This window comes from Poecilia reticulata, chromosome 12, assembly GCF_904066995.2.
Source record: "Poecilia reticulata chromosome 12, P_reticulata-male-v2, whole genome shotgun sequence".
Classification (NCBI taxonomy): domain Eukaryota; kingdom Metazoa; phylum Chordata; class Actinopteri; order Cyprinodontiformes; family Poeciliidae; genus Poecilia; species Poecilia reticulata.
In genome coordinates this window covers 29,715,787-29,743,445 of record NC_088841.1, presented here as the reverse complement: position 1 = coordinate 29,743,445, position 27,659 = coordinate 29,715,787, and the positions used below count along the sequence as shown (strand labels likewise).

Genomic DNA, 27,659 nt, shown 5'->3' with positions numbered 1-27,659 from the left:
CTTGTCCGCAGTCGGGTTTAGGGGTCAGCAGAGGCCCAGACTTCCCTCCCACCAGCTCCTCCAGGGGAATCGCAAGGCGTTCCCAGGCCAGCTGAGAGACATAGTCCATCCAGCGTGTCCTGGGTCTTCCTGTGGGCCTCCTCCTGGTAGGCGTGCCCAAAAGACCTCACTAGGGAGGCGCCAAGGAGGCATTCTAATCTGATGCCTGACCCACCTCAGCTGGCTCCTCTCAAAGTGAAAAATCAGCGGCTCTACTCTGAGTCCCTCCTGGATGACTGAGCTTCTCATCCTATCACTAAGGGAGAGCCCAGAAAACGTATGGAAAAAAAATAATTTTGGCCGCTTGTGTTTGTAATTTTGTTCTTGCAGTCAAGACCCTTAAACCAATGCCATAGATGAAGGTAGGGACGTAGATCGACTGGCAAATAGAGTCCTTCCTTTTTGATCCAGCTGTCTCTTCACCACGACAGACTGGTCCAGCGCCCACTTCACTGCAGACGCTACGTCAATCCGTCTATTGATCTCCTGTTCCATTTTTCCCTCATTCTTAATGTTATGGATTCTGCATTTTCCTCCATCTCTTTTAGCCTCTTTCATCTGCCTCACATGCTGAAGCATACATAACCATGTTTATATGTGACTGCTGGCAGTCATATGTAAACCGACTGAAACTGATTAGAGTACAGTTTATGGAGGGTCCAGATTTCAGAGATGAATAAAAAGCTAAACTTGCTACAATCTTTGCCTCACTTGGCTTCTTGTCACTTGGCCCCAGAGCTGGACGATGAATGTAACCTAAGAAGCATGATGTTCCATTTGGATGATATGTATGGATTGTGAAATTTGATTATCTTTTGGCATTAAAGCTTGTTTTATATATAACCAAATCTCATTATTTCTCAATTTACAATGAGTGGTTCTGGTCGGGTCCTGAAACTGGTTAATGAACATGGGTGGTGAACAGAGACAGAAATGAATGAACTCCAACATTGAACAAGATGCTAAGATGCTTAAACTCCTCCACTTGGGTCAGGAAAATCTTACCTGACTTTTCGAGCTCAAGACCAGGGCTTTGGATCTGGAGGTACTGATCCCCCTCCCGGCCGCTTCACACTCGGCTACTACTACTACTACTGCTGCTCCAGTGAAGCTGTAGATCACGACATGATGAAGCCAGAAGGGCCACATCATCTGCCAAAAGCAGAGGCGTGATCCCAAGGCCACCAAAATGGATCCCTTCAAAACCCTGGTTGTGCAGAACGTGGCCTCGGACAGAAACCCCCAAATAAAAAAAATCTAATCTAATTTTATTTATATATCACATTTCAACAAGGCATTTCAAAGAGCTTTACACCATAAAATTACAAAAATAAAAAGCTATAGAAACAGCCAACAACTGAAACATTAAATTTTCTCGCTGCATATCAGATTGTTAATTAATGTTCCATTAATTAACGCACGGCTCTCATCTCGAGTCATGCGATGAGATGAGACTATTTCTAGTTAGAACCTCTCAACCTCACACACCAGCTCAGGCTCCCACCAGAGAAGTGACTTTCCATGCCCAGTGATAAAACGTCCATCACACAGGGTCAGAAAGCCAAGGTCCCCTCCCTCGGCATTCTAAAATCTCACATTGCACCCAACCCTTTTGGCCCATCCCACAGGTGGTGAGCCCATGGGAAGGTGAACCCACTTTGGGCTGAGGCTGGCCAGACTCCATGTGTTTTGGCAAGCACCAGGTGCTTGCCAAAACACATGCTTGCCTAACCCTATAGAGACTAGTATAATTATTTAAAAGTGATTTTGAGTCCATAGGTCACATGACCTGGAAGCTATTGAAGAAAAACCCTCAATTTTGACCAAAAATAATCTTAAAAAATGAAAAATTGCTAAAAATGGTTAACAAATGGTTGTGCCTCATCTATAGAGACTAGTATAATTATTTGAAAGTGATTTTTAGTCGATAGGTCACATGACCTGGAAGCTATTGAAGAAAAACACTCAATTTTGAGTTAAAAAAATCCTAAAAAATGGAAAATGGCTAAAAATGTAAAACAAAAGTTTGTGCCTCATCTATAGAGACTAGTATAATTATTTAAAAGTGATTTTTAGTCAACAGGTCACATGACCTGGAAGCTATTGAAGAAAAACCCTCAATTTTGACCAAAAAAGTCCTAAAAAATGGAAAATGGCTAAAAATGTAAAACAAAAGTTTGTGCCTCATCTATAGAGACTAGTATAATTATTTAAAAGTGATTTTGAGTCCATAGGTCACATGACCTGGAAGCTATTGAAGAAAAACCCTCAATTTTGACCAAAAATAATGCTAAAAAATGAAAAATGTCTAAAAATGGTAAACAAAAGTTTGTGCCTCATCAATAGAGACTAGTATAATTATTTAAAAGTGATTTTGAGTCCATAGGTCACATGACCTGGAAGCTATTGAAGAAAAACCCTCAATTTTGACCAAAAATAATGCTAAAAAATGAAAAATGTCTAAAAATGGGAAACAAAAGTTTGTGCCTCATCTATAGAGACTAGTATAATTATTTGAAAGTGATTTTGAGTCAACAGGTCACATGACCTGGAAGGTATTGAAGTAAAACCCTCAATTTTGACCAAAAAAATTCCTAAAAAATGGAAAATGGCTAAAATGTAAAACAAAAGTTTGTGCCTCATCAATAGAGACTAGTATAATTATTTGAAAGTGATTTTTAGTCGATAGATCACATGACCTGGAAGCTATTGAAGAAAAACACTCAATTTTGACCAAAAATAATCTTAAAAAATGGAAAATTGGCAAAAATGTAAAACAAAAGTTTGTGCCTCATCTATAGAGACTAGTATAATTATTTAAAAGTGATTTTTAGTCGATAGGTCACATGACCTGGAAGCTATTGAAGTAAAACACTCAATTTTGACCAAAAATAATGCTAAAAAATGAAAAATGTCTAAAAATGGGAAACAAAAGTTTGTGCCTCATCAATAGAGACTAGTATAATTATTTAAAAGTGATTTTGAGTCCATAGGTCACATGACCTGGAAGCTATTGAAGTAAAACCCTCAATTTTGACCAAATAAATTCCTAAAAAATGGAAAATGGCTAAAAATGTAAAACAAAAGTTTGTGCCTCATCTATAGAGACTAGTATAATTATTTGAAAGTGATTTTTAGTCAACAGGTCACATGACCTGGAAGCTATTGAAGAAAAACCCTCAATTTTGACCAAAAATAATGCTAAAAAATGAAAAATGGCTAAAAATGGTAAACAAAAGTTTGTGCCTCATCAATAGAGACTAGTATAATTATTTAAAAGTGATTTTGAGTCCATGGGTCACATGACCTGGAAGCTATTGAAGAAAAACACTCAATTTTGACTAAAAAAAATCCTAAAAAATGGAAAATGGCTAAAAACAGAAAACAAAAGTTTGTGCCTCATCAATAGAGACTAGTATAATTATTTAAAAGTGATTTTGAGTCCATAGGTCACATGACCTGGAAGCTATTGAAGAAAAACACTCAATTTTGACCAAAAATAATCTTAAAAAATGAAAAATGTCTAAAAATGGGAAACAAAAGTTTGTGCCTCATCAATAGAGACTAGTATAATTATTTAAAAGTGATTTTGAGTCAATAGGTCACATGACCTGGAAGCTATTGAAGAAAAACCCTCAATTTTGACCAAAAATAATCTTAAAAAATGAAAAATGTCTAAAAATGGGAAACAAAAGTTTGTGCCTCATCAATAGAGACTAGTATAATTATTTGAAAGTGATTTTTAGTCGATAGGTCACATGACCTGGAAGCTATTGAAGAAAAACCCTCAATTTTGACCAAAAAAGTCCTAAAAAATTAAAAATGGCTAAAAATGGTAAACAAAAGTTTGTGCCTCATCAATAGAGACTAGTATAATTATTTAAAAGTGATTTTTAGTCAATAGGTCACATGACCTAGAAGCTATTGAAGAAAACATTCTATTATTTAATATTAAAATAATTGAAAATATTGTATGACTTTAGAATTTAATAGATGATATTGAGTTTCATGTAAAAGCATGAAATAGCACTTACAATTAGTTATTTTCTTTACAATTCAAGGCATTTATTAACATTTCTTTGACAGGAAGGTTTGGTACGGTAATTTGTTGACAGTCCCTAAGTGAACCTTCGGGCGCTGCGGCCGGGAGCGGTGGAGAACCGCCGGCCGACATTAGCGTTCATAAATCGGATCAACCTTTAGCTAAACGCCGCTACTCCCCGGAGCTCGAATATCGAATATCCAACTTGAAACTAACTTCACTGCGGTCTTAAACCTTTACATAGCACCTTTGTAAGCTTGTCCCTGTTAGCTACGTCAGACATATGAGGCATTATGGTGATTACAAAAGATTATTAACTTACCTTTGAAGTTATTGTGAACTTTGACACATCCAGCTTAAATACTTTGTTGCTGTTTGAGCGTTTCTGGACGTCTGAATAATTATATAGGCATCATTAATAGTCCTGCAGGACTGAGGAGCCACTGTTAACATACTGTTGCCTGTGCACCGGAACCATTCTCTGTGCCAAAAAAATGCGGAAGTGCTAAAACGGAAGTCCGTGGCATATACCCCATTAGAAATTGTAGCTTTTTATAGCAACAACTTTTGCACCTGTGACATCAAATGAAACTGATGATTCATGCACCAAACTTGTCCTGAGATTATCCGAAAGTAGAAGCATTCACTTGTCTAGAACAAAGTAAAGATCAAATCCTCCATAGCAGGACAATCCTTCTTCCCTTCTTTCATATATCTGGGCCATGCCGCTGACCACCAGAACTGCCATCAGTATGCCCAGTTCCACATGCAGTATGGCTTGCCCACACCAGGACTGGGACATGATTCCAAATTTGAGACAGGCCTCGGCCTGAATGAGAGGAAAAGCAAATATTCTCCAGCTGAAATATTCCCTGTTTAAGGTGCTCAAGTGTGAAGAGGCATCCTGGGAAGACTGATCTCCTAAGCATAAAGTTCTCCTCTGGGTTAGAGCCCCATCTCTGCTGCAGCAGCAGATGTACGCTGGCAAAGGACCATGAAAACCAGTGGGACTGGGTCTCTGGCTCCCTCTTTCTTCCATTTTGCATTAAAAGTTTCTACAAAAACAGAAAAAAATCATTTAATGGTAGATTAAACACTATTTCTCGAATCTGAAACTTGTGAATCTCTTTGTTTTTTGATTCCTTTAATAAGTGATTTTGCTCCTTATCCATCAGCACCACATGGTGGCGAGAACCATGTGGTGCTGATGGATAAGGAGCACCACAACAGTGAAGTGTTCAGCAATCAATCTGCATTGCATATTAGAAAGCTAGAGTAAAAACTATTTCCTCTTGATAATCACTTTATTTATTAATTGAATATTTTCCCACCAAGAAATGTGGCATATTCACTTGTTTTTCATTTAATTATTCCATTTTTTTTACAGTCTTTAATCAGAAATAGAAGGATTTGTAGGGTTATAAAATATCATCCCAAACTTTTGGTACCATATTTTATGCAAATACTATACAATGTCTATGTTTTTATGTCAAGAATAAAGTTTTTGTCTTTTAAGTGAAAGACATTGACTTAAAGCCAATAGAAATATTGTTTAGAGTTTGTCACAAGACATTTAAGTAATGCAAACACATCACTATGTCAAACACGGTGGTGGCAGCATGAGCTACATTCACACAAGAACCCAAATCCTATTCAGAATCTCAACTTGGAAGCTTTTGTTCACAGATGTTCTCTCACCTAATTTGACTAAAATTTTGCTGTTTGTCAACAAAAACCATCCTGGAGAAACATTGAGGTTCTTAAAAGCAGGCAGAGGGATACCGAAATTACACAATTATCCACGCCCTTGTCTGCCCCCACACTATTCCATCTAAGTTAAATTCAGTTTTACAGGGTATTGAATGTGCCTGCCCCAGTAATGGCTGAGTCAGTATTTCCAGATGTAATAATAATGGAGCCCACTGGCAGCCTATAGTTGGTGTAGTTAAACACTTTCTGCAGGCCCGTGCAGAGGCCACTAAAGGGGCAGGTGCTCAAAAAAAAGGTCACATCTAACAGCATTCTAGGACAGAATATTAACAAAGCCACACAGCTGTCAGAGTTTAATAAACAATAATAAATTTATCTAGAGCATACAACTATGCATATGTAATATATTTTATTAGTAATTTCTTTCTGCAGGTCTATTTTGTTACAGGAAAGTATTGTAATATTCAAACCCCCAATTCAGCAAGACATGTAAATCAGAGCTGGACCACCAGACATATTTTGTCTTTACAGAATTGCACTATTAAAAATATAAACAAAGCAATGCAACCTTTTAGTGACTGTAATTTATAAAAAGAGCTGCCTGTTTGCTGCAGTGGAGATGAAGATGGTCCATTCAGGAAAGCAGAGCTGCATCAAACTTTGCAGGAAAGCAGAGAAGCAACTGCGTCATGCATCACGGGCAAAAGGTTTGTTTGTTTTGTTTTGTTTTTTGGATTTGACTGCATTGAAAGTGTGTTTTCCATTTACACTCATTCCTGTACTCTGACTAAAATAAGTGACATTTAACATTTACTTAGACGCGCTGAGCCCAGATTCACTCCTGGAGCGGCATGTCAGCGGCAGCAGGGAACAATCTCACTGAGGAACTCCAGGTTTTACTCCATTTTCTTTTTCAATTTTTATTTATTTATGTTTTTAACTCTTCCAGCCATATCCATTTATTAGCAACGTCATTCTTCTTTTAGTCCGAAGTAAAGATGGACTCGGCACCAGCCGTGCTGCTCCTGCTGGGCGGTCTGAGCGTCTGTCTGGCTGCTGCAGAAGCTGCGGGCGTGATTTTCTTCAACCCAGAGGATGCGGTCGATTACAAGGACCCATGCAAAGCAGGTACCTTGAGATTTACTCAAAAATTGTTTATATTTGATATACAAAAGGTGCTTTGGACAGCTTGAAGCGACGTCCTGCCGCTGAGACTGAAAGCAGCAAACAAAGTTTCACTGCACGTTGCAGTGACGGCAGCATATAGGTTTAAATTTAGGTTTAAATGGATTCACTTAGGAGTTTGCAAAGTATACAAGCAATAAGTAATAAGTCAGCATTACAAAACGCTATATTTAAATTTACAACATATAAAATATTCAGATTCTGAATATTCAAACTTTCTTTGTATAATTTAAGAAAAGAAAATTAATTTAAAGTGCAACATAAAATATAGAAACTGATTGAACCTGGCAGACTTAGCTGATATGAAAATATAATAAAAATTAAAAAATGTGAGGATATTCTGATATTCATTGTTTTCTTTGTGTAATATGAGCTATTCTGTGTTTACGCAGGTTTAATTACTTTAATATAAAAGAACGTACTTTCTTTTTCAATTTGTTCAATTAAATTAACAACATGTATTTTTAATGGTTTACCAAAAGTTTACACAACTATAGAGGTTGACATTTAAAAAAAATCTATCAAAATGAAGCAATTGGATTTTATTTAAGCAGTAAAGTGGTAAATTGCTTTTTTCTTTATAAGCAACTTACCTCTATGTCTGTATTTTTAAAATATATCTCAATAATCATTACATTATTCAAAGCCTTTTTTATCAGCAGGCACTGTAAACCCAGCAAGGGATTATTACAATCAATAAAAGTATCCAGGTGCTGACAAAGTAGTTGATAATTTCCAGGCGTAAATATTTTTGCACTTGTGAACAAAGTTTTGCAACCTTAATAAAATGAAATAAAAGTAATTTGCGTAATTTTGTGAAATGGGACATCTAGACATACACAAATCAGTGTAAAAAAATAAAATAAATTTTGTGTAGCCATTGATAAGGATTTACTTATGTGTGTAAAGAATAGTTGCTTCTCTTTTTTGTCTTTTTACAGATACAAAGCAATTCTATTTTACAACTTTACAAAATACAATTCAAAGCTACAATGTCTGATTCAGTTCAAACTATTTATTTAAATACTGGAATGGAGGAGAACCTCTACAAGCTGAACAACAACCCAGCTAATCCGTATGTTTATTGTCAGAGTTATAGTTTTTGTGCTTTTTGGGCAATTGTCCACTTTTACATGGTTCTTATGTTTTAAAACTCTGCAAGCATGAATAGATTTGTACTTTGTGCCAAACAGAAGCATCTTCTTGGACACCATCTTTCCTCTTTACGATGTCAATGGTGTTCGACCCTCCATTAGACAGAGGACAAGGCTTAGAGAAGGAGACGTCGCTCAAGCCCGCAAACTCTACAAATGTGCAAGTAGGATATAAATAAATAAGATATAATGTCCCATAAGTCATAATTTTGTCCGTGACTTGTCCTCTTTGTACATTTTTTTATTTCCTTTTTTTTGTCAGGATGTGGGGAAAGTCTGCAGGACAGTGCTTGAACCTTTCTTCTCCTGGTTTTCCAAATGGATACTCAGCATACACTCACTGTGTGTGGAGGATTTCTGTCACACCAGGAGAAAAGGTGACTTTTAAACCTACACCTGTCCCTGCAAAATGGGTGCATGTATTTTATAAATGAACCTCTTTGATACACAATATGCCTGATTTATTTCATGCTGGGGAAAAAAACATATCTTGGCAATAATTGTATAATTTGACCTACTTATAAAAACAAATTGTAAGAAAATTAAATAAAAATAACAGCATGAACATGTTGGTAGGCCTGATGTAATGGAGACCTTTACAATTGCACCAATGAGGTGCATCTTAACAAATGAGCAAAATTAGAATTATTTCAGTAATTCATTTGAATAGGTGGAACTCATCTTGAAAGTGATGAACCTTTGGAGTTTATTTCTGTTGATTTAGGTGGTTATGGTTTGAATTTTCTTAGTCAGTGCAAGTTTTTACTGCTGCAAGTGAACCAGTTTCTTCTGCACTTTTTCTTCCACTTGACTTTACATCCAGGATACACAAAACCTATGCTACATAAAAGAAGCAGAATAAACAGCCAAACCGTAACACCAAACCAAACACAAGGTATGAGTGTTGCTTAGTTATACTTTTTTTAAATCAAAATATTCATGTAGCCATATCTTCTCACAATATCAGTAGTAGTTATTTCTAACAATCTATTTACAGTTTGTAGTTTTTATTTTATATGTTAATTAAAGTATCCTTTTTTCCCTTTTTAAAGAACTTTCAGAAGTGGAAAAATGATCCATGACAAGCATTGCCATGGGATTAAATTAGCTAATATATGATATTTATCATTAACTACATTAACATACTATGAAAAAATTCTCAAGTAAGACAGGTAATTCTGTCTTACCTGAGTTTACTGAACTAAATAAATAACTTGAAAAAGTTAGATTTTTCCTAACATAAGTGTTGGTCTCTTCTACAACTTTAAAAGATGAGAAAAGATCCAAATAATTGTGGGAGTCGCTGAATATCCAAACATTTAAGTTGTTACTGTAAAAAAAATTACGTTTGTCAAGCTTCATCCTCGAAGTCCAGCATCCTGCAAGTTTCAGGAATGTCCCTGGTTCAACACATTAAATGGTCAAATTGCCTCCTTATCATGCATTCGAGTTCTTCAGGGTCTTACTACTGAACTAATTATTTGATTCATTTGTGATAAAGCAGAAATGCTAAAGAACTGGAGATTGAAATGTCAGGCTTCTCTGCTTCTTATGAAGCTAAAATACCAGAACGATACTGATTTAAACCCATTTTAACAATTGTTTACAAAGATGAAGTCCAGTCCAAATACAGAGCCAACAATGTGTCAGTTTTTTGACTAACTAAATAAAAAAATGACCTATCATGCATTTTTATATTTCCATATTTTTAAAGTAATTTATTTAGGGATGTCAAATTTAAAGGGATGCAAATGCTTGCCCCATTTTTCATATGTTTATTTGTGAAAATGGTTTTAAAATATGAATTGAGAATCCTAGTAATTACTATAAAATGACAGCTGGATATTATTTACAATTGAAGGGATCAAAAATGAATTAAAGCTCCGCAGAGCCTCAAGTGGCCCTCGCAACCAATGCATTGGACATATGCATTTTTGGACCCGGGCAGCACAGGAACATTCTGCACTGAAAGTTTGGCCCAGAAGCTGCAATTGAAAGGTAAAAGAAAAAGTATCCAGCTGCAAACAATGGGACATAAAGACATTGTGAGTACAAACCTCATCTCTGGACTCCAAGTAGCAGCACTTGATAAAAATGATTTCATTGACCTTCCAGATGTCATAGCACAGAAACTAATGCATGTTTCAAAGCAAAATGTTCCACAACAGGAGGACATTGATAAGTGGCCATACCTGCAAAGCATCAAGCTTCACAACATAGATCTGATGTAGATCTGCTCATTCATTGGCACAGACGCACCTAAATAATGGAGCCATGGGAGCTGATTAACAGTCAGGATGAAGGCCCATATGCAGTTTGGACCAGTTTAGTTGGATGGGTCATCAATGGTCCACTCCGCAGTGAAAGGAACAAACAGGCTGCCATTCCTTCACTACAAGCATGATTTCTGTTAAACATCTGGAAACAATGTTAGTTGAACAATACAATCATGATTTCAATGAAAAAACATCCCAAGAGCAGATTGAAATGTCCAAAGAGGATGTCAAATTTATGAATATCATGGATAATTCAGCACAATTAAAAAATGGACATTATTATTTTGATTTGCCTTTTAAATCTGAAAACTCCATCTTGCCTATGAACCGTTGTATTGCAGAACGTCTTCAGAGTTTGAAAAGAAAGTTTCACAAAAGCAGCACTTTCAAGAAAGAGTACATTGCATTTATGAATGACATGTTATGAAATGGATATGCGGAAATTGTACCTGATCAATTAATGAGCAATGATGGAAAGGTGTGATATATACCCCACCATGGTGTTTATCACTCCCGAAAAGGCAAACTGAGAGTTGTTTTTGACTGTGCTGCAACATTTAAGGGAACCTCACTGAACTGCCAGCTGCTACAAGGACCTGATCTGACCAACTTGGTTGTCGGAGTTCTTCTGCTCTTCAGACAAGAACCAATCGCAGTTATGGGAGATATTCAAGCAATGTTCCACCAGGTTCATGTTCCAGAGAAACACAGACTATCTTCGTTTCCTCTGGTGGCCCAATGGTGACACCTCACAAGTTCCACAAGAACATCGGATGACAGTACACCTGTTTGGAGCAGTGTCCTCACCAAGCTGTGCAAATTATGCATTAAGAAGAACAGCAGAAGACAATGCCCAGCAGTTTCCATCTGAATTGGTCAATGCAATCAAACATAATTTCTATGTAGATGAGTGTTTAAAATCTCTGCCTACAGAAGAGAAGGCAATAAAGTTTGCCCAAGATTTTACAGCTCTTTGCAGTAAAGGAGGATTTAAGCTCTAAAAGTGGCTTAGTAATAGTCCTGCAGTTCTGCAAACTGTTTCAGACAATATCCAAGCAAAGAAATGACAGGAGCTTTCAATAGAATGGGCGCTTGGCTTGCAGTGGTGCATTCAAAGTGACTCATTTGAAGTCAAGCTGCACTTCAAGGGCTGAATGACCTGAGAGGATCTCAAAGTTTGAAGTGAGTCACTGCATTAAACCTAAAGTTCTGTCCAGTTACAGCTCAGCTCCACCATTCTCTGATGCCAAGCCAAGTGGGATACAGTACGTATCATATATAAGGTCATGTGCATCTGTCATTCCTCCTAAGAAAGGCCAAAGTTGCTCCCCTCAAGCAGATGACCATCCCTCGACTGGAGCTTACTGCAGCTGTCCTTGCTGTTCGAATGGACCAACTGCTGGAGACATTAGTTTTCTGGACCCACAGCACCACTGTCCTAAAATACATCTGCAGCGAAACAAAGAGGTTTCATACCTTTGTTGCAAACAGGGTGTCCATCATCAGAGACGCAACACAAGCTGACCAGTGGAGATATGTGAGTTCTAAAGATAATCCAGCAGATGAAGCATCAAGAGGGATGAAAGCAGAGGACTTCTTGAAGCACAGCAAATGGATTAATGGTTCTGAGTTTCTGCTAGTCTGAAAATAAATGGCCTAAGCTGGAGGTAAAGTATGACTCACTTCCTCCTGATGATCCTGAAATTAAAAGGATGTGACTGTTAATGCTGTTGTTGAGGAGGCTAAAGACCCTACCAGTTATTTAATCTCCTACTTTTCATCCTGGTTGAAGCTAAAAACATCCAAAGCTTTGGTTTTTAAAGCTAAAAAAACTCCTCTTTAAGCTGTCCCAGAAAATAAAATAGTTTTCTGCCACGATGCATCAGTCTACAGAAGATGCAGACATTAAAAAGCAAAAGGTGTCACAAAAGATGCAGCAGTTTAAAGCTATGCTGAAAATTTAATGTTTGACATGTGAAGATCTGGCTACAGCAGAGCATTCCATTATTCTCTTTGAACAACATCACAGGTTTGGACCAGAGATCAACTCACTCAGAGCCAACAAGACCATCTCTAAAGACAGCCAGCTGTATAGACTTGATCCAGTGGTTGATCATGGAGTCCTCAGAGTGGGTGGACGTCTCAAAAGGGCTGCTATGCCATCTGAAATTAAGCATTCGGTCATCCTATGTAAAGACTTGCATGTGGCAACATTAATTCTGCGTTACATTCACAATCTGCTTGGTCATGCAGGAAGAAACCACATGTTGTCCAGACTGCGTCAGAGATACTGGATAATCAATGCAAACTCTGCTGCCAGAAAAATCCTGTCTGACTGTGTCACCTGCAGACGAAATAGAGGTAAGCTTCTATTTCTTAGAAGCTTACCTCTTCTCTTTCTGACCTGCCACTTTCTGGCAGGTCAGAAAATGGCTGACCTGCCAGTCACAGGAAAGGGTATTTCCAGACAAAGCTCATTTACAGATGTTGGTTGATTATTTTGGCCCCATTGATGTGAAGAGAGGCAGAAGTTTTCTTAAACGTTATGGAGTAGTATTTACTTGCCCAACTAGTCGTGCTGTTCATTTGGAAGTGGCTTATGCCTTCAACATTGATTCCTGCATTAATGCAATTAGAAGATTCATCTGCAGACGTGGTCCAGTCTCTTCCATTAGATCAATAATGGCACAAATTTTGTGGGAAGCCAATAGAGAGCTAAAAGAAAGTCTGGCTGTCTTGAACCAGAGTGAAATTCAAAAGGCTCTGGTCCAGGATGGCATTTTAATACTCCTGCAGCTTCACATCAAGGTGGCATCTGGGAGCGCTTGATTCGTTCAGTCAGAAATGTACTCACCTCAGTTTTAAAGCAGCAGGTTGTGGACGATGAAACACTGCAAACTGTTTTCTGTGAGGCTGAAGCCATTTTGAATGACAGGCCCATCACTTTGGTCTCTGATGATCAGTGGTGGAGAAAGTACTCAAAAAATGTACTTAAGTAAAAGTACAAATACACAGACAAAAATGTACTTAAGTAAAAGTCAAAGTACCACATTAACATTTTACTTAAGTAAAAGTAAAAAGGTACTGGCTTTTAAAAATACTTAAGTATTAAAAGTAAAAGTACTTGCTGAATGAATTGCCTAATCACTAATATCATTAAGTGAACCAATCGTATTTAATTTAATACATCAATAATGTGCCATTTTAATGAACAATGCCACAGATAAAGCATGTTTTTATTGTGTTTACTCTGTAACATAGATTAGACTTAGATATGTGATTCTATGCATCATAATTTCAGGGATGGAAAACAATCTTGTGTAGACGCTGCCATTAGTAAAGGGCTGGAAATGCCGAGGAGAGACGGAGGAAGCAATCAACAGAGCCTCCAGATGCGTTTGGCCTGAGTGCCGTGCTCACCAGAGCGACCTGTGGCCTTTTTATATTAGAAAACGGTGTCACCTGCGCAAAGCTCCGCCCACAACAGGAAGTTAGCATGAAAACAATATATCAACACCCCCACTTGTTTTTATGTTGACAAAATACATCTCATTCACATACCAAAAAGAAAACATACAAACTTATCCATTCTCATTTTAGTTACAGACTTTGTGAAAATATCAGCAACCATTTCTGTTGTTGGAAAATAACAGAGAGTTATTTTTCCACAGTAAGAGCTGATCGAATAAAATGATAACAAATATCTATATGCTTGCATCTTTGGCGGTAGACGGGGCTTTTAGAAAGAGCAATTGCACCTTGGTTGTCTTCAAAAATGGTCACGGGTGTATATTCATGTCTAGAGTCCATTCCATTCATTAGATTGACCAGGTAAATGCTTTCCTGTGTAGCAGCAGCCAAAGCAACATATTCAGCTTCACATGTAGATAAAGAAACTGTGGACTGCTTTTTAGACTTCCAGGAAACAGTAGGTCCAGTTTCTGATAAACAAAAACAGTAACCAGTCATACTTCTTCTGTCCTTCTCGTCTCCCGCCCAGTCTGCATCACAGTATGCCGCAAGTTTAAGATTTAGATAATTTTTCTTAAAACATAATTCCTGATCTAATGTACATTTCAAATATCTCAATACATGCTTTGCTGCAACCCAATGTTGTTCTTTTGGTTCAGAAGTATTGTGACAACTTACTTACAACAAAACTCAAGTCAGGTCTGGTGCTCATCATAACATAGATCAAACTTCCCACGACTTCACGATACTTTTTATGATCAGCAGGTCGACCTTCACTGTCAACTTCATTTTATTTTCGCATGGGGTTGATCTTGGTTGCAGTTAGTCATGTCAAACCTTTTTCAAGATTTTCATGATGTATCTTTTCTGGTTCATTTTCACTTGACCATGTTTCTGAGTGAAATCAATACCTAGAAAATGTTTAAGTCTTCCAAGATCTTTAATTTTTAAATTGAACAGCTAACATTTTCTTCACACTTTGAAGTATTTGATCATCTACCAGCCGCAAGAACAAGATCATCAACCCAAATAATCAAGATCACCTCTCATTTTCATTTTCTTTGCTGTAAACACAATAGTCAGCAGGATTCTGCACAAAGTCATTTTCAATAAGGAAATCATGTAACATTTTATTCCAATTTCGTCCTGACTGTTTCAGACCATAAAGTGACTTATTAAGTTTACAGACTAGTTTCTCCGCTGTTTCTGTTTCCACCTCAAATCCTTCAGGTTGTTCTAAAAAGATCTCACAATCAATAGGGGCATGTAAATATGCCGTTTTGACATCCATTTGGTGTAAATCCAAATCATATTGAGCAGCAAGTTGCATTAGAACACGCACAGATGTCATATCAGCTGTAGGAGAAAATGTCTCCTGATAGTCAATACCAGGAACCTGATTATAGCCTTTTGCTACATATCTAGCCTTATAAAGTGTCTCTACAGGATTTTCTTTAACAGTAAATATCCATCTACCCCCCACTGTTTGTTTACCCTGAGGTAATGAAGTTAGGGTGTAAGTATCATTCTCTTTCAAAGAATCCATTTCATCCTTCATAGCTTTAGCCCATAGTTCTGATTGTGGTGAGCTCATAGCTTCTTCCACGGTCTTAGGCACATCACATGCAATCCTATAGCAATAATCAATGTTAACATCTGCATAATCATCCTCACATTTCATTTCATAATCTTGATCTGTGTAGTACTTTGGAGATTTTCTCTCTCTCTTAGGATAACGTGCAGCAAGGTTACCTCCACTTTGATCTTGATCTATGTCACTAGTCTCAGTTTTAATGTCATGTGTGACAGTTGTTTGCAACTCAGGTTTTGATTGCTCACTTTCAACTTTCTTTCTGAGTGAGATATTCTCATTTATGTCATCAGTTTGAGTGTTACATTCATTGGTACTTTTTGTTATAAACTTTACCAGTCTATTCTTAAGTATTTTACCTGTGTCAGGATAAAACACAAGATATGCAGGACTATTCTTGTCGTAGCCAACAAAAATTCCCTTTTCACAACGTGAATCCAACTTTTTCTTGTTGTATTTGTATGCATAACATTCAGACCCAAAAGTTCTCATTTTAGAAAGGTCGGGTTTTTTTCCAGTTAGCATGTAGTATGGAGTCTGCTCAGTACGCTTGTTGTAGAAACTGTTACGGATAATAGCAGCCGTCTGAACCTCGTATGTCCATAAATATTTAGGCAGATTGCTCTCAATCAACATGCATCTTGCCATTTCAAAAACAGTTCTCCATGTTCTTTCAGCTGTCCCATTCTGATGAGGAGAATAAGGAGCTGAGGTTTCATGTCTAATGACATTTTGACTGAGCAATGACTGGAACTCACTAGATAAAAATTCAGTTCCGTTATCAGATCTTATACATTTGATTTTCCCATAAGGTGCCACATCTGCAATAAACTTCTCTGTTCCTTTAACAGTGTCACTCTTAGCTTTCAGAATGTAGGTAAAAATAGCACCTGAATAGTCATCTGTAAAAGCTAGTGTGTATCTAAACCCATCTTTAGCAGCTGGCTCTATTGGTCCAGCCAGATCTGCATGTACTAGATCCAATGCACCTTTAGCTTTTCCATCAGGTTCTCTATTTCTGGTCTGAGTAAACTTGCCCTTTATGCACACTTCACAGTTTAGATGAGGCTTTTCAGTTTTACCCCTAATTTTCATTCCATCTGCAACACTCTCCAACTTTGATACATCTTCATAATTACAGTGACCTAATATTTCATGCCATGTTTGGATGTCATAACATGCATTGCATTCATCTACCTCATCTGAAAGAGTACTTAAATAGAACAGTCTGTCATGAACATAAATATCAAAAGCCGTACCAATTTTATGGATGAGCTGGTTCTGTCCATCCTTGAAGATGACTGTCGCTCCTTGGGCAGTTGCGGCTTTAACTGAAAAGATGTCCTGGGAAAATGATGGGACGTACAAGGTGTCCCTCAACATCATTTCCACAACCCGTCCATTACTGTCTCTCACACGAACTCTGGCGGTGCCTTTCTTCAGCGCGATGCCACTGGCCCTCACGCCATCAGCCAACTCCAACACATGGCTCTGAGGCTTAAACGTTTAGTCGAAATCCTGAAACTTTGCCGCATCCGTCACAATGTGCTTTGTTGCACCGGAGTCAATCATGAGGCCCTTCATCTCCGTGCCACAGATCTGGGAGTCGTCGATCTGCTTCACCTTGAAAGCGAACGTGTGGTCCTCCTCATTCATCGCTTGCTTCACCTTGTCTCGCCTTTTTCGCCGGCAGTTTGCGTCTTTATGCGTGGCGCTCTTGCAGAAACTACACCACTGTCTCGACTCTGCGCTCGCCGTTTGAAGGACAATCCAGGGCTTTGTGTCCTCTCTGGCCGCAGGTGTAACAGGTGAGTTTTGTGCTCCAATCGTCTCTTCCTTTAACTTTCATCACGCAGTCTTCCACGGAGTCCGCAACACACAACTTCTCGGTGCCCTCATAGCTCCTCAGCTTGGTTTTAAATTGGGCAAAGGTTAACTCCTCATCACTCTGTGTAACGTAAACAGAGAATGGCTTGAACTCATCGGGCAGTCCTTTTAAAATTATTGCAGTCAACAGGCCATCGCTTAAAACTTCTCCTGCATTACGCAACGCTGAAATTTCAGTTTCTGCTCGTATAATATAATCAGTGACGTTCTCATTGACGGCTTTCTGAAGAGACGTCAGCTCCGTATACAAACTGATCACTCGTGGCTTACTGGAACCAGCGTAGTGATCTCTCAGGATCTTTAAGGCTTTTCTGCCATCATCCCCAGCATCTCTCATGACAAGGGACAAACTCTTATCGTCCAAAACTTGGATTAATTCTGCATACGCCTCTTCGTTCTTGGTGGCGTCTTCTTCCGTGTCATCGGGTTCGTCCTTCAATAATATGGTGCTCTTCAGCTCAAGCAGACGTAAGTAGGCCAAGAACTTGGTTTCCCATAGCTCATACTTTTTCTCATCTCCGTCAAAACATAATCGGTTCCATCGGCCGCCAAACTCCTTCCTGGGCCCATAACCTGTAGACGCTGCCATTAGTAAAGGGCTGGAAATGCCGAGGAGAGACGGAGGAAAGCAATCAACAGAGCCTCCAGATGCGTTTGGCCTGAGTGCCGAGCTCACCAGAGCGACCTGTGGCCTTTTATTAGAAAACGGTGTCACCTGCGCAAAGCTCCGCCCACAACAGGAAGTTAGCATGAAAACAATATTCAACATCTGGTCTCCTGTCCTAACATAACATGAACTTCACTTTTTTTGCCACACATTTATTTTGAAAGAAATCCAACTGGCAGAGGAGGACATGGAACCAAGGAGCCTCGTAGCAGAGTTGTAGTCTGGACCACCGAACCCAAGACCAAATCAAAACCAGCACCCCATGCTACATGACAATAAAATTAAGTGCACATATAAAAATTGCTTCTCAAATTGATCTGAAAGATTCACTTTCCCACCTAGATATTAAATACTTAGAGCTTGTCGAGAAAAGTCGAGCTCATCCCACTTCCCCATGCTGGAGATTTTAGTTTAATAGTAATAATAAATAAAATTACCTTAAAATTAATGACATAGGTGACATCAAGACCCAACAATAGAGTCAGACTGTAATAAAATGAATCTGGTTGTGTGTGTTGTTATTGTGTCCTGCAAACTTTGCTTTAATTCTACTTTTTTATATTTAATCATAAAAAAATCATAGTCAGGCAGAAAGAAAGTCATGAAACAGGAAAAGCTGATTTCCTTAATAAAGGGGAAGTTTCTGTCTTGCATCAGGCTAAAAATAGTTCAGACCATTCCTTATTTTAAAGCATTAAAGGTTTTTAAAGAATAAAATCTAAACTTTTTGAGAGATTGGATAAAACCCACAGTAAAATACTTAAAATAATGACTTATAATTATGCCAATAATTAATATTGGTTTAACCAGTGGTTGATGTTGGTTTGATTATAAGAATATTTACACTTACTCTCACACTTGTGGAAGTACTTAAAGGTGAAACAAGTAACTGTAACATGGTATCAGATAATTACAATAATGGATTATTATTGGGTTCTTTTCAGAAATGTCTGTAATAACTCACCTTATGATTATAATAAGAGTAACTAATAAGTTATGGTTATTATAACATTATAAATGAATGTTAAATCAGAGAAACTAAAAGGTTATAAATGTGATTTTGACATTGAACTTGAAAAGGTGTAAAATGTTGTAACTGTAATTAAAAGTCACTGATGTTGTGTAGGAGGTAGATGGTAGGTGGAAGGTCAGGGGAAAAGAGGAACTGATAGGAGAACGGAGATGACCAAGGCCTTATTGCTAAACTTCAACTTGCCTAAGAAAAGGTTGGGCAGGAAACAGAGGTAGGAGGAACTATTGAGCAACTTGGGGACATTAGAACAGAGATCCGGTCATAAGGTCTCCAGGGTGATGGATATGAGATCATCTGTCCAAGCAGTCAGCCAATGAGACAGGCACAGCAACAAAGCTAGCCAATGTAAACGCACCAAAAGGGTGGATAAATCCTTTATAAGGTGGGTGCAACAGAGGAAACTTTGGTTGGATCCTTCAGGCAGCTTCGAGCCAAGACGGAGATGGACAAAGAACTCTGCAGCTGAAGAAGAGCCGGGCCACAGAGCCGGAGACTGTTCTGCACATGGGGACCAACCCGTTAGCCCCGCAACATGTGGCTTCAAATCGCACTTCTCTCAACAGCTGGGTTTAGACCCCCAAAGACAAAGACCAAGGCAAAGATGAAGATAAAGACAAAGGCAAAGAACAAGGCAAAGATGAAGATAAAGACAAAGGCAAAGACAAAGGCAAAGAACAAAGGCAAAGAGGAAGAACTGGTGTGTTCCTTCTGTGGGACCAGGAAGATTGTGAGACGAGGAGAAGGGAGCTACAGAGCTGCAAGACAAGAAGCTGAGGACCGCTACGCGCATGAGGAAGTCACCCTGAGGCCCGAGACCTGCCGCTCTAAGTCAGTACTCTTCCTGTACTGGGAACCTCCTGCTGCTGCAACACCTTCATCATCAGGCCAGTTCTGGGGTTCAAAATGCCAAACTCTGTCCGTCTCTCTCAAAGTTTCCCTTTTTTAGTTCTCAGTGTCAGCATTAGGGAAAGATAGGCTAGATTATTGATTTTACTTATTTGATTATTTCTGCTAGTGAATTAAGCTGTACTGACCCTTGCAAAATTGCCTTACTAATAAAATAATTAGCATTTAAGAAAATCTAAAAGATGTTGTGGACATTCAATTAATGAGTCACCTTAAAGTTCTTTGATGGTTGTAAAATAGCTATGAAGTTTGATTCTGGGAGGAAAAAGTAGAAATGTTTTATAGGTTGCTTTTAGCCAAAACTAAAACAATACCCTTGGGACTCGCCCGAGTCACTAAAACCAACCTGGTTCAGTAACAAGTGCACGTTGTAATAAAGAGAAAGAGCGACCATTAACAGGTGTGCTCTGTGAAGCTAGCTGGTTGCAGGCTGCTCAATCTGGCTAATTCACAGGGTGAAGAAGGGTGGGACATCTGGAGGGGGAGGTCGTTAGAAACCAGGCTAGTCTTTCTCGACGCCAGCTTAAACAGAGTTTACTCAGTTCTGAACAGGGTAAAATCCCATCAGATTTAGAAAACTCAAATTACCCGTTAGATGGAGAGCTGGCTGCACATCTCCCTCCTCTGAGAAGGGGAAGTACAGAGAGAGAGAAGGGGAGGGAGGTGTTGCGCAACAACAAGCTGAAATAAATGTAACCAGTATCAATTCAAACTCTTCTTCATTCTGTTTTGCTTTCATCTCTGTGCCACAATACACAGAGGTCTCCTGCCATCCCTAAAGAAATAACACCCTGGGTGGTTGCCCATATTGCCAATGTCAGAAATTGCACCATTAAACATAGCAATTAACAATGATCAACTATGGACACTGTCCAAGGCGCAATAAGCAAGATGTAACCAAGCAGGAGGAGCATCGTGACTGTTCTCATCCACCTGAGTGAAGTTGGCCCCCCCCACCTTCTTCAAATCAGACAAAATTGGTGTCAAACGTTTGTGCTATGTTTGTGCTGGTTTGTGAGGCAAAATTTTTTGTTTGTGCCGCTATCATTTTAAAGATATAAAGAAATGTTTCTAGAGGTCATCCAAGGTCAACCCACCACCCACCTTCTTCAAACCAGACAAATGGGTGTCAATCAACTCGGCTACGTTTGTGCTGGTTTGTGCAGCAAAAATTTTCGTTTGTGCTGCTTTGGCTCTGAAGATATTAATGAAAAGGTAAAGGTCAAAAGGTCAACCAGCCCCCCCACCTTCTTCAAATCAGACAAAATTGGTGTCAATCAACTCGGCTACGTTTGTACTGGTTTGTGCAGCAATAATTTTCGTTTGTGCTGCTATCATTTTAAAGATATAAAGAAATGTTTCTAGAGGTCATCCAAGGTCAACCCCCACCCACCTTCTTCAAACCAGACAAAATGGGTGTCAATCAACTCGGCTACGTTTGTGCTGGTTTGTGCAGCAAAAATTTTCGTTTGTGCTGCTTTGGCTTTGAAGATATTAATGAAAAGGTAAAGGTCAAAAGGTCAACCAGCCCCCCCACCTTCTTCAAATCAGACAAAATTGGTGTCAATCAACTCGGCTACGTTTGTGCTGGTTTGTGCAGCAATAATTTTCGTTTGTGCTGCTATCATTTTAAAGATATAAAGAAATGTTTCTAGAGGTCATCCAAGGTCAACCCCCCACCCACCTTCTTCAAACCAGACAAAATGGGTGTCAATCAACTCGGCTACGTTTGTGCTGGTTTGTGCAGCAAAAATTTTCGTTTGTGCTGCTTTGGCTTTGAAGATATTAATGAAAAAGTAAAGGTCAAAAGGTCAGGTGATCCAAGGTGAACCAGCCCTCCACCTTCTTCAAATCAGACAAAATGGGTGTCAATCAACTCGGCTATGTTTGTGCTGGTTTGTGCAGCAAAAATTTTCATTTGTGCTGCTTTGGCTTTGAAGATATTAATGAAAAGGTAAAGGTCAGCATAGCCAGTGATGACTGCAGATAAACTGTTTTCCTAGAACAGTACATTGTTTTTCTGCCATATTCTGCTTTGAGACAATCTCCTGGCTCTGAACGGTTGTTGAGGGGTGCATTTCTGCAGTTGGAGGAGAAGCGAGATTATTGTTGTTATTTTTTGCACAGATGAGATGTATTATACTGTACTAAAATAGCTACAGTTTTGGAAAATGTTTAAAAGTAAATTTCTTTTATGAGCCTTGCATACTGCAGATCCAAGTGGACAAACCTACCTTGATGCACTGCTATGAAGTATTAAAAAGAAGTGTTGATGATTGCTCTTGATCATAACATTGAGCTCAAAATGGGTGAGTAGATGCAAAGCACATGTTTGGTTTTATTCTTATTTTTTTGTTTTTCAATTGTACAGTTCGTCTAATAGCACCCTCAAGTGATCAGAAGCTAAAATACAGGTCACCGAGATAGCTTTGGGAGGTGTTGTACCCACAGACATAATATAAGAGTAGACCCCGCATTGGCTGCTCCGGTGCAGGAAATACGGCGGCCATCTTGGAGAGGTCGTCTTCCTACTTTGCTCAACCAAAACAACAGAAGATGCCTCAGCACTGAGGGATATTGTTGTTCTGATTGATGGACTATTGATGTGAGGGCTCCACAAACAACTTTTCACAAGTAAGATGGATATATTATTGTGTATATTTTGTGATTATAATATTACTTTACTGTACTGTACTGTACTTATGTCCACTAGCGAGATAGCAGCTAATATTAGCTACAGTGCACGAAACAACAGTCTTGTTGTATTCTTCCAAAGCCAATGCTAAAATGTTTTTCTCATGTTGTATTTTGCGACGAGCCTTGGCACGAGCTTTGTTTCCGTCTGTGTCTTTGTAAAGACGTTGAGATCGCCTTTTGATGCTTGCAGCCAGAACCTCGATTCTGCCTGCCAACGAGTCTGGATCAGTTGTTGTAGATGTTGCTGATGATGATAAATAACAGAGATGCAGTTACATATAAGTACTTTTGGAATGTACTCTAATTTTTAATCTGTAAAAGCTCACCTTCTGCCCACTTCTTAATATCATTGACCCAGTCATCAAGTTGCATCTCAGTCACTGAAAGCTCAGTTTTTAAGGACACCAGGTTGTGATGCTGTTTTTGAAGAGCTTTTGTGGCCTGCATTGACAATTTCAAGTAAAAAAAAAAATCAGAGCACAGCAATTATAGGAATGAACAAAAATTTCACTACCTTCTGGTATCGATGAGTTAGTGAGGTGGCCAAGTTGACATGTTTTGCTGGTTCCAGCGCATGGCCATAAGGGTCAGCATATCTGTCCATCCTGTAAACAGAAAGAAGCCCACAATAGTAGAGTTTTCAGTTATCATAGTTACTTATAATTTCAGGAAACCAATCTTTGGTCTTCTCACCAGCTTTTGACATATGTTTTGTCGTAACAGCGATCCTTGAAAGAAATGCATTGCACTGTTCAACTTCTTCCCCTAGAGTCAAACCAGCACCCTCTTGATATGCTCCACTCCATTTAACCTAAATAAAAGCATGCAAACACAAACAATTTCAACAGTCAAAGATGTTCATGCATTTATGCAAGGTTATTCAATGGCTATTCAGTGTTCCTTACCTCACATTTGAAGTCATGGGCTTTGGCATGGAACACTGAGAGAAATGGCTTCATTTGAAGCAGGTGTTGGAGCTCAGGACAGCTTTTAGATACTTTTTGAAGATATGGCCAGTACTTGCATGTTACATCCATGCAAAAAAATGTGATCTGTCTGTTGGCCAACCTTTGCTGCAGGTACAAGGGGTATGCAAATATCTCACCCCTATACATGTTCAGGGCACAAAGTAGGACCCCATGTCTACACACTGCTAGCTCCAATCCCTCCTCGTCCAGCTTGCTGCTGGATCTGTGAGACATCTCCCTGGCTGCTGACCATTGCCCACCACAAACACCTCTTCCAGAAATCTAGAATGCATAAAATTAAATCAGACATGCTGTCATTACAGGGTATAAGGTTACTGTCATTATAAAGTTATAATCTGCAGTCTTACATGTTTGGTTGATTTGTGTATATAGTCCACAAATTTTACTACATCTTCATCCTTGGCTATGAAAAGGTCCTTAAATATAGCCTGTTCCTCCGATCTGGGAAAAAAAAAGGAATAAAAACACTATATAGGTGTTATGGTCCACAGGTAGTGAACATCACTAACTTATACAAAGAATTGTTATATTGCACACATTATACAATACCCTGATGCATTCTTGAAACGGTAATGCTTGCGGTTTCCATCCACTGAAAGTGCAAGCATATCTGGGGTACAAGCTTGACATTTGAAGGGATCCTTCCTTAACATTTTATCTAACTCATGTCTTACAGCTTCCCACTCGAAAAAACTTTTCAGGAAGCTGTCAGCCGAGATCTTTCCTGTCTGATTTAAGATGAGAAACAAATTTAAAAAAGAAAAATTACACAAGGACATAGGTGACCAAATCCAAGGCATCAAGGATAGGTGTTCTTCAAGTTCTAGGTGTGTCCTTTGCTAAAAACAACTCATTCAATCAATTTTGATGTTATCAGGACTTCCGATGATCTGAATGCTGAATGAATGAGGTGATATTGATTCAAGTGTATGAAACCAGTGACATCAAAATGTTGAAGAACATAACCACTCAAAAATGGAGTCAGACAGACCATCTGGGATATGTACGTTAAAGTACTCACACGGCCAAAGCGGACGGTTCGTTGGTCCAACATTTTTAGAAATGCTTGACAGGAGAGACCTGGTGCTGCCATCTTCATTTCTTCAAATGTAAAAAGCACATCAGTTGCATATAGAGTGGAAAAGTGAAGGGTAGCTGGCCAGTAATCAGTTAAATTTAGGTCATGTACTCCACATGTCCAACTAGCCTCACATCCCTCACAACCCAGCTCTGGCATGCTGAGATCATAACGACCTAAAACACCAAGAAAAATGTAAAAGTTGTAATACTTGGTTATTGTAATGTCAGGTTGACATTGTGTCACAAACAATTTCTTATGGTCTGCAAAAAATTACTAAATAATTACATTTTGCTAACATTGGTTTTTAATTATATTTTGGTTTTGATTCATGAAAAAAATGAAGTTATTCATACCATTGATTGTGACCACAGTGACTGCCTTTCCTGGTTTGATCCTCAAACACTCTGATGGACAATCACAAATTCTAACTGGGATCTCCACAGGTACGAATCGTGCTAAAGAGATTGACATGTTTAAAATATGAATTCACATAATCTGCATATAAGATATGTAGAACCAGATGAACAAAAAAACAGAACATTCAAAATACAGTCAAAAGTTAACAGTAAGAAAAACACTCTGAAGAGTGTTTAAACAGTACAAATAAAAAGCTTACCATCATTGCAAAGAGTTGTATTTAAAACATAGGTAGTTGGAGGTAATGGCTGGAAGAACCCAGCTATGATGGTTTCTCTGTTGTGGAAGACATGTCTGGTGTGCATCATCACATCACATTTTTCACAAAAGAAGGGTTGTGGTAGGCAATCACGACACCGAAGTGCAGCTGGATATTTTCCACATTGTTGACAAAAAGGGGCTGACACACTGTGCTGAGCTGCTATGGTGTTAACCAGTCGGGGTCTTTCTGCTTTCCAACTCTCTGAAAATATGCTTTTTCTTGTGCTCCAGTTAGTGGAAGCCAGAGGAACTTTTGGCACTAGTGGTTGACCTGCAGCATCATTCAGCGAGCTCTGGAGTTCTTGTAGAAAAGACTCTTTTAAAAAATAAAAACATTTTTAGATGTTACAAAGTATAGCACATAGAAGCTTATTATATAGAAAAAATAAAATAAGATGTACTACTGACATGCCAACAGTCTCTGGAGCAAAGGCAGCCTCACACTGAATGTTAGAGGGATGAGAGGGACATCTGGTCTTCTCACTGTGGGACGCTATAATAATGAATTAAACAAATATAAAAGTAAGGAGTATATCTAACATCTTACTTAAATCCACATTTGGATGTCCAATTCCAATTTAATAACTGTCTTAAATTCCCATATCTCAAGATTCAAATTTGTAGTAGAAACTATTAACTAAAATTAAGAAAGTAATTTAGATTGTCAGACAAATGGAGAAAAAACACATTTGTTTGTAACCTTTTGTAATAAGGTGTGGTTAATGGATAGTGAACCATTTAAATTATGTTGCCTAAATTATCCAAATTTGTAGGCTATTTTTTGTAAATTATTTAAAGGATGTTGCAGACTGTTTAATAATATTTCTCTATTTTGATGAGCACTGGTGGTTTGTATTTTGTTTTGTTTAACTGTATTTGCACTTTGTAAAGTTTTTTTTGTGTTATGTACCTCATGGGCTGCCGTAGCTAAATGAGGGCAGGTCCAATAAAAGCTGGCAGAATCACTGTATCAATGAACATTCAATGACTTGAATGAACTGTCAAAAGTGCTTGGCACTATCAACACTTAGTCGTCCCCGGTGAAAGCAGAAAGTTTTCACGGTGACTAAAGTAATCAAGGTGACTATGGTGATCAAAATGATTGAGTTGACCGATGATCCACATCAAAGAAAATAAAAAAAAACTTGAAAATTAATACAAGTGCTGGGGGGCTGCTATGACTAAATACATGTACATCAACTGCTGGAAAAGCACTCACTCTGTTGCAACCACATTGTACTGTGTGTCAAAACAGTAAAACTCCTCATTTTTGTTATATAACTAACCTGTTCTTTGTTATTGAGTAATTTCTAGTCAACATACTCTTACCGTATAATTAAAAACAATTTTGTGTTGGGGAAAGATATCAAGCCTTTAACAGATAAATGTTTTACATCCACTTCTCTGGATGTAAAAGCAAACAGAATTACTTGTTAGAAGAAATATATTTTGCCAAAGTATCAATTAGCATTCATTTACTAATATGTGTAAAAAATAGTCTACATGTGTCAGTGATCATGTTTTGAAAGAAGTACTTACTCTTAGGTAATTGATTTCTTGTTGATCTTGCCCTTTTATAAAGTTTGTTACCATCTTTATTCCTTTTTCTCCACCTTACTGTTGGTTCAGGTATCTGCATAGGTACTTGATCTTCATCTTTCTTAAGCTCAACAAGCAAGTCATCAAGTTGTTGAAGCTCGAGATTTATATTTTGCTGTTGTATCTCAGCATCTAGGACCATTAATGGATCAGATATGTTTGAGACACTCATGGTGAAGGACAGACAGACAGACAGACAGACGGACAGACAGACGGACAGACAGACAGATGGACGGACAGTACTGTTGACAAGTTAAGAATAGACAAATTAAGGACACAAAGATGATGAACAGATAAAACAGATGTGGCTCTTAAAAGTGCCTTTTGTGGTTGCTATATAAAAGAGCAGAAATATACGTGAGGTGATGAGATCAAAGAGGAACCTGTTGACATAAAAAAAGAAATGTTCAGATTTCGGAAGTTCTTGATTTCTCTATATAAGTTGCAACAGCAATAAACAAAATAGACAGGTAGAGAGATCTTTCCCTGTAATGATCCAAGTTCGTTTTAATTGGAAGTAAATGGCCTAGCTTCAAACAGACAGGGGGCTCATAGACAAACTTTTAAGGATCATTACAGCCTAGGGTCACTGGCGTTTATATCGATCCTCAAATTTTACAACAAGCATGACTATAAAGAATTCTGTGACTCTAG

The 27,659-nt window shown here is 38.4% G+C and overlaps 2 protein-coding genes and 1 long non-coding RNA gene across 3 annotated transcripts in view; all 3 read right to left on the bottom strand.

Moving 5' to 3' along the window:
* The window catches only part of LOC145554345 (uncharacterized), a 28,667-nt gene extending 11,543 nt beyond the window's left edge, over positions 1-17,124 (bottom strand). Inside the window, exons 1-2 of the mRNA XM_081613916.1 lie at positions 17,011-17,124; positions 16,728-16,965 (exon numbers count right to left, since the gene is read on the bottom strand). Of these exons, the coding sequence (XP_081470042.1) occupies positions 16,728-16,965; positions 17,011-17,124 (352 nt within the window). The remainder of the gene's footprint in view (positions 1-16,727; positions 16,966-17,010) is intronic.
* Positions 17,125-22,810: 5,686 nt separating this feature from the next.
* On the bottom strand, positions 22,811-23,253 carry LOC145554016 (uncharacterized). The gene is made up of 3 exons (XR_014090054.1): positions 23,173-23,253; positions 22,985-23,099; positions 22,811-22,902 (listed from the first exon to the last, which is right to left on the bottom strand). It is a non-coding gene; the product is annotated as an uncharacterized LOC145554016 (long non-coding RNA).
* A 15-nt stretch (positions 23,254-23,268) lies between these two features.
* On the bottom strand, positions 23,269-25,506 carry LOC145554004 (uncharacterized). Its single transcript, XM_081613223.1, has 7 exons — positions 25,345-25,506; positions 25,082-25,183; positions 24,669-24,901; positions 24,197-24,375; positions 23,995-24,088; positions 23,564-23,908; positions 23,269-23,469 (listed from the first exon to the last, which is right to left on the bottom strand). The coding sequence occupies exons 1-7, from the start codon at positions 25,451-25,453 to the stop codon at positions 23,299-23,301; spliced, it is 1,233 nt and encodes a 410-aa protein (XP_081469349.1). The 5' UTR covers positions 25,454-25,506; the 3' UTR covers positions 23,269-23,298.
* Positions 25,507-27,659: the final 2,153 nt, after the last annotated feature.

Excerpts from the sequence above, each read along its gene's own strand:
- LOC145554004 (XM_081613223.1), bottom strand. The coding sequence starts at position 25,453 with ATGATGCACACCAGACATGTCTTCCACAACAGAGAAACCATCATAGCT. Across the intron at positions 24,902-25,081 it reads CACTGTGGTCACAATCAATG|GTCGTTATGATCTCAGCATG; the intron begins GTATGAATAACT and ends TTGGTGTTTTAG. Across the intron at positions 23,909-23,994 it reads TACACAAATCAACCAAACAT|ATTTCTGGAAGAGGTGTTTG; the intron begins GTAAGACTGCAG and ends TATGCATTCTAG.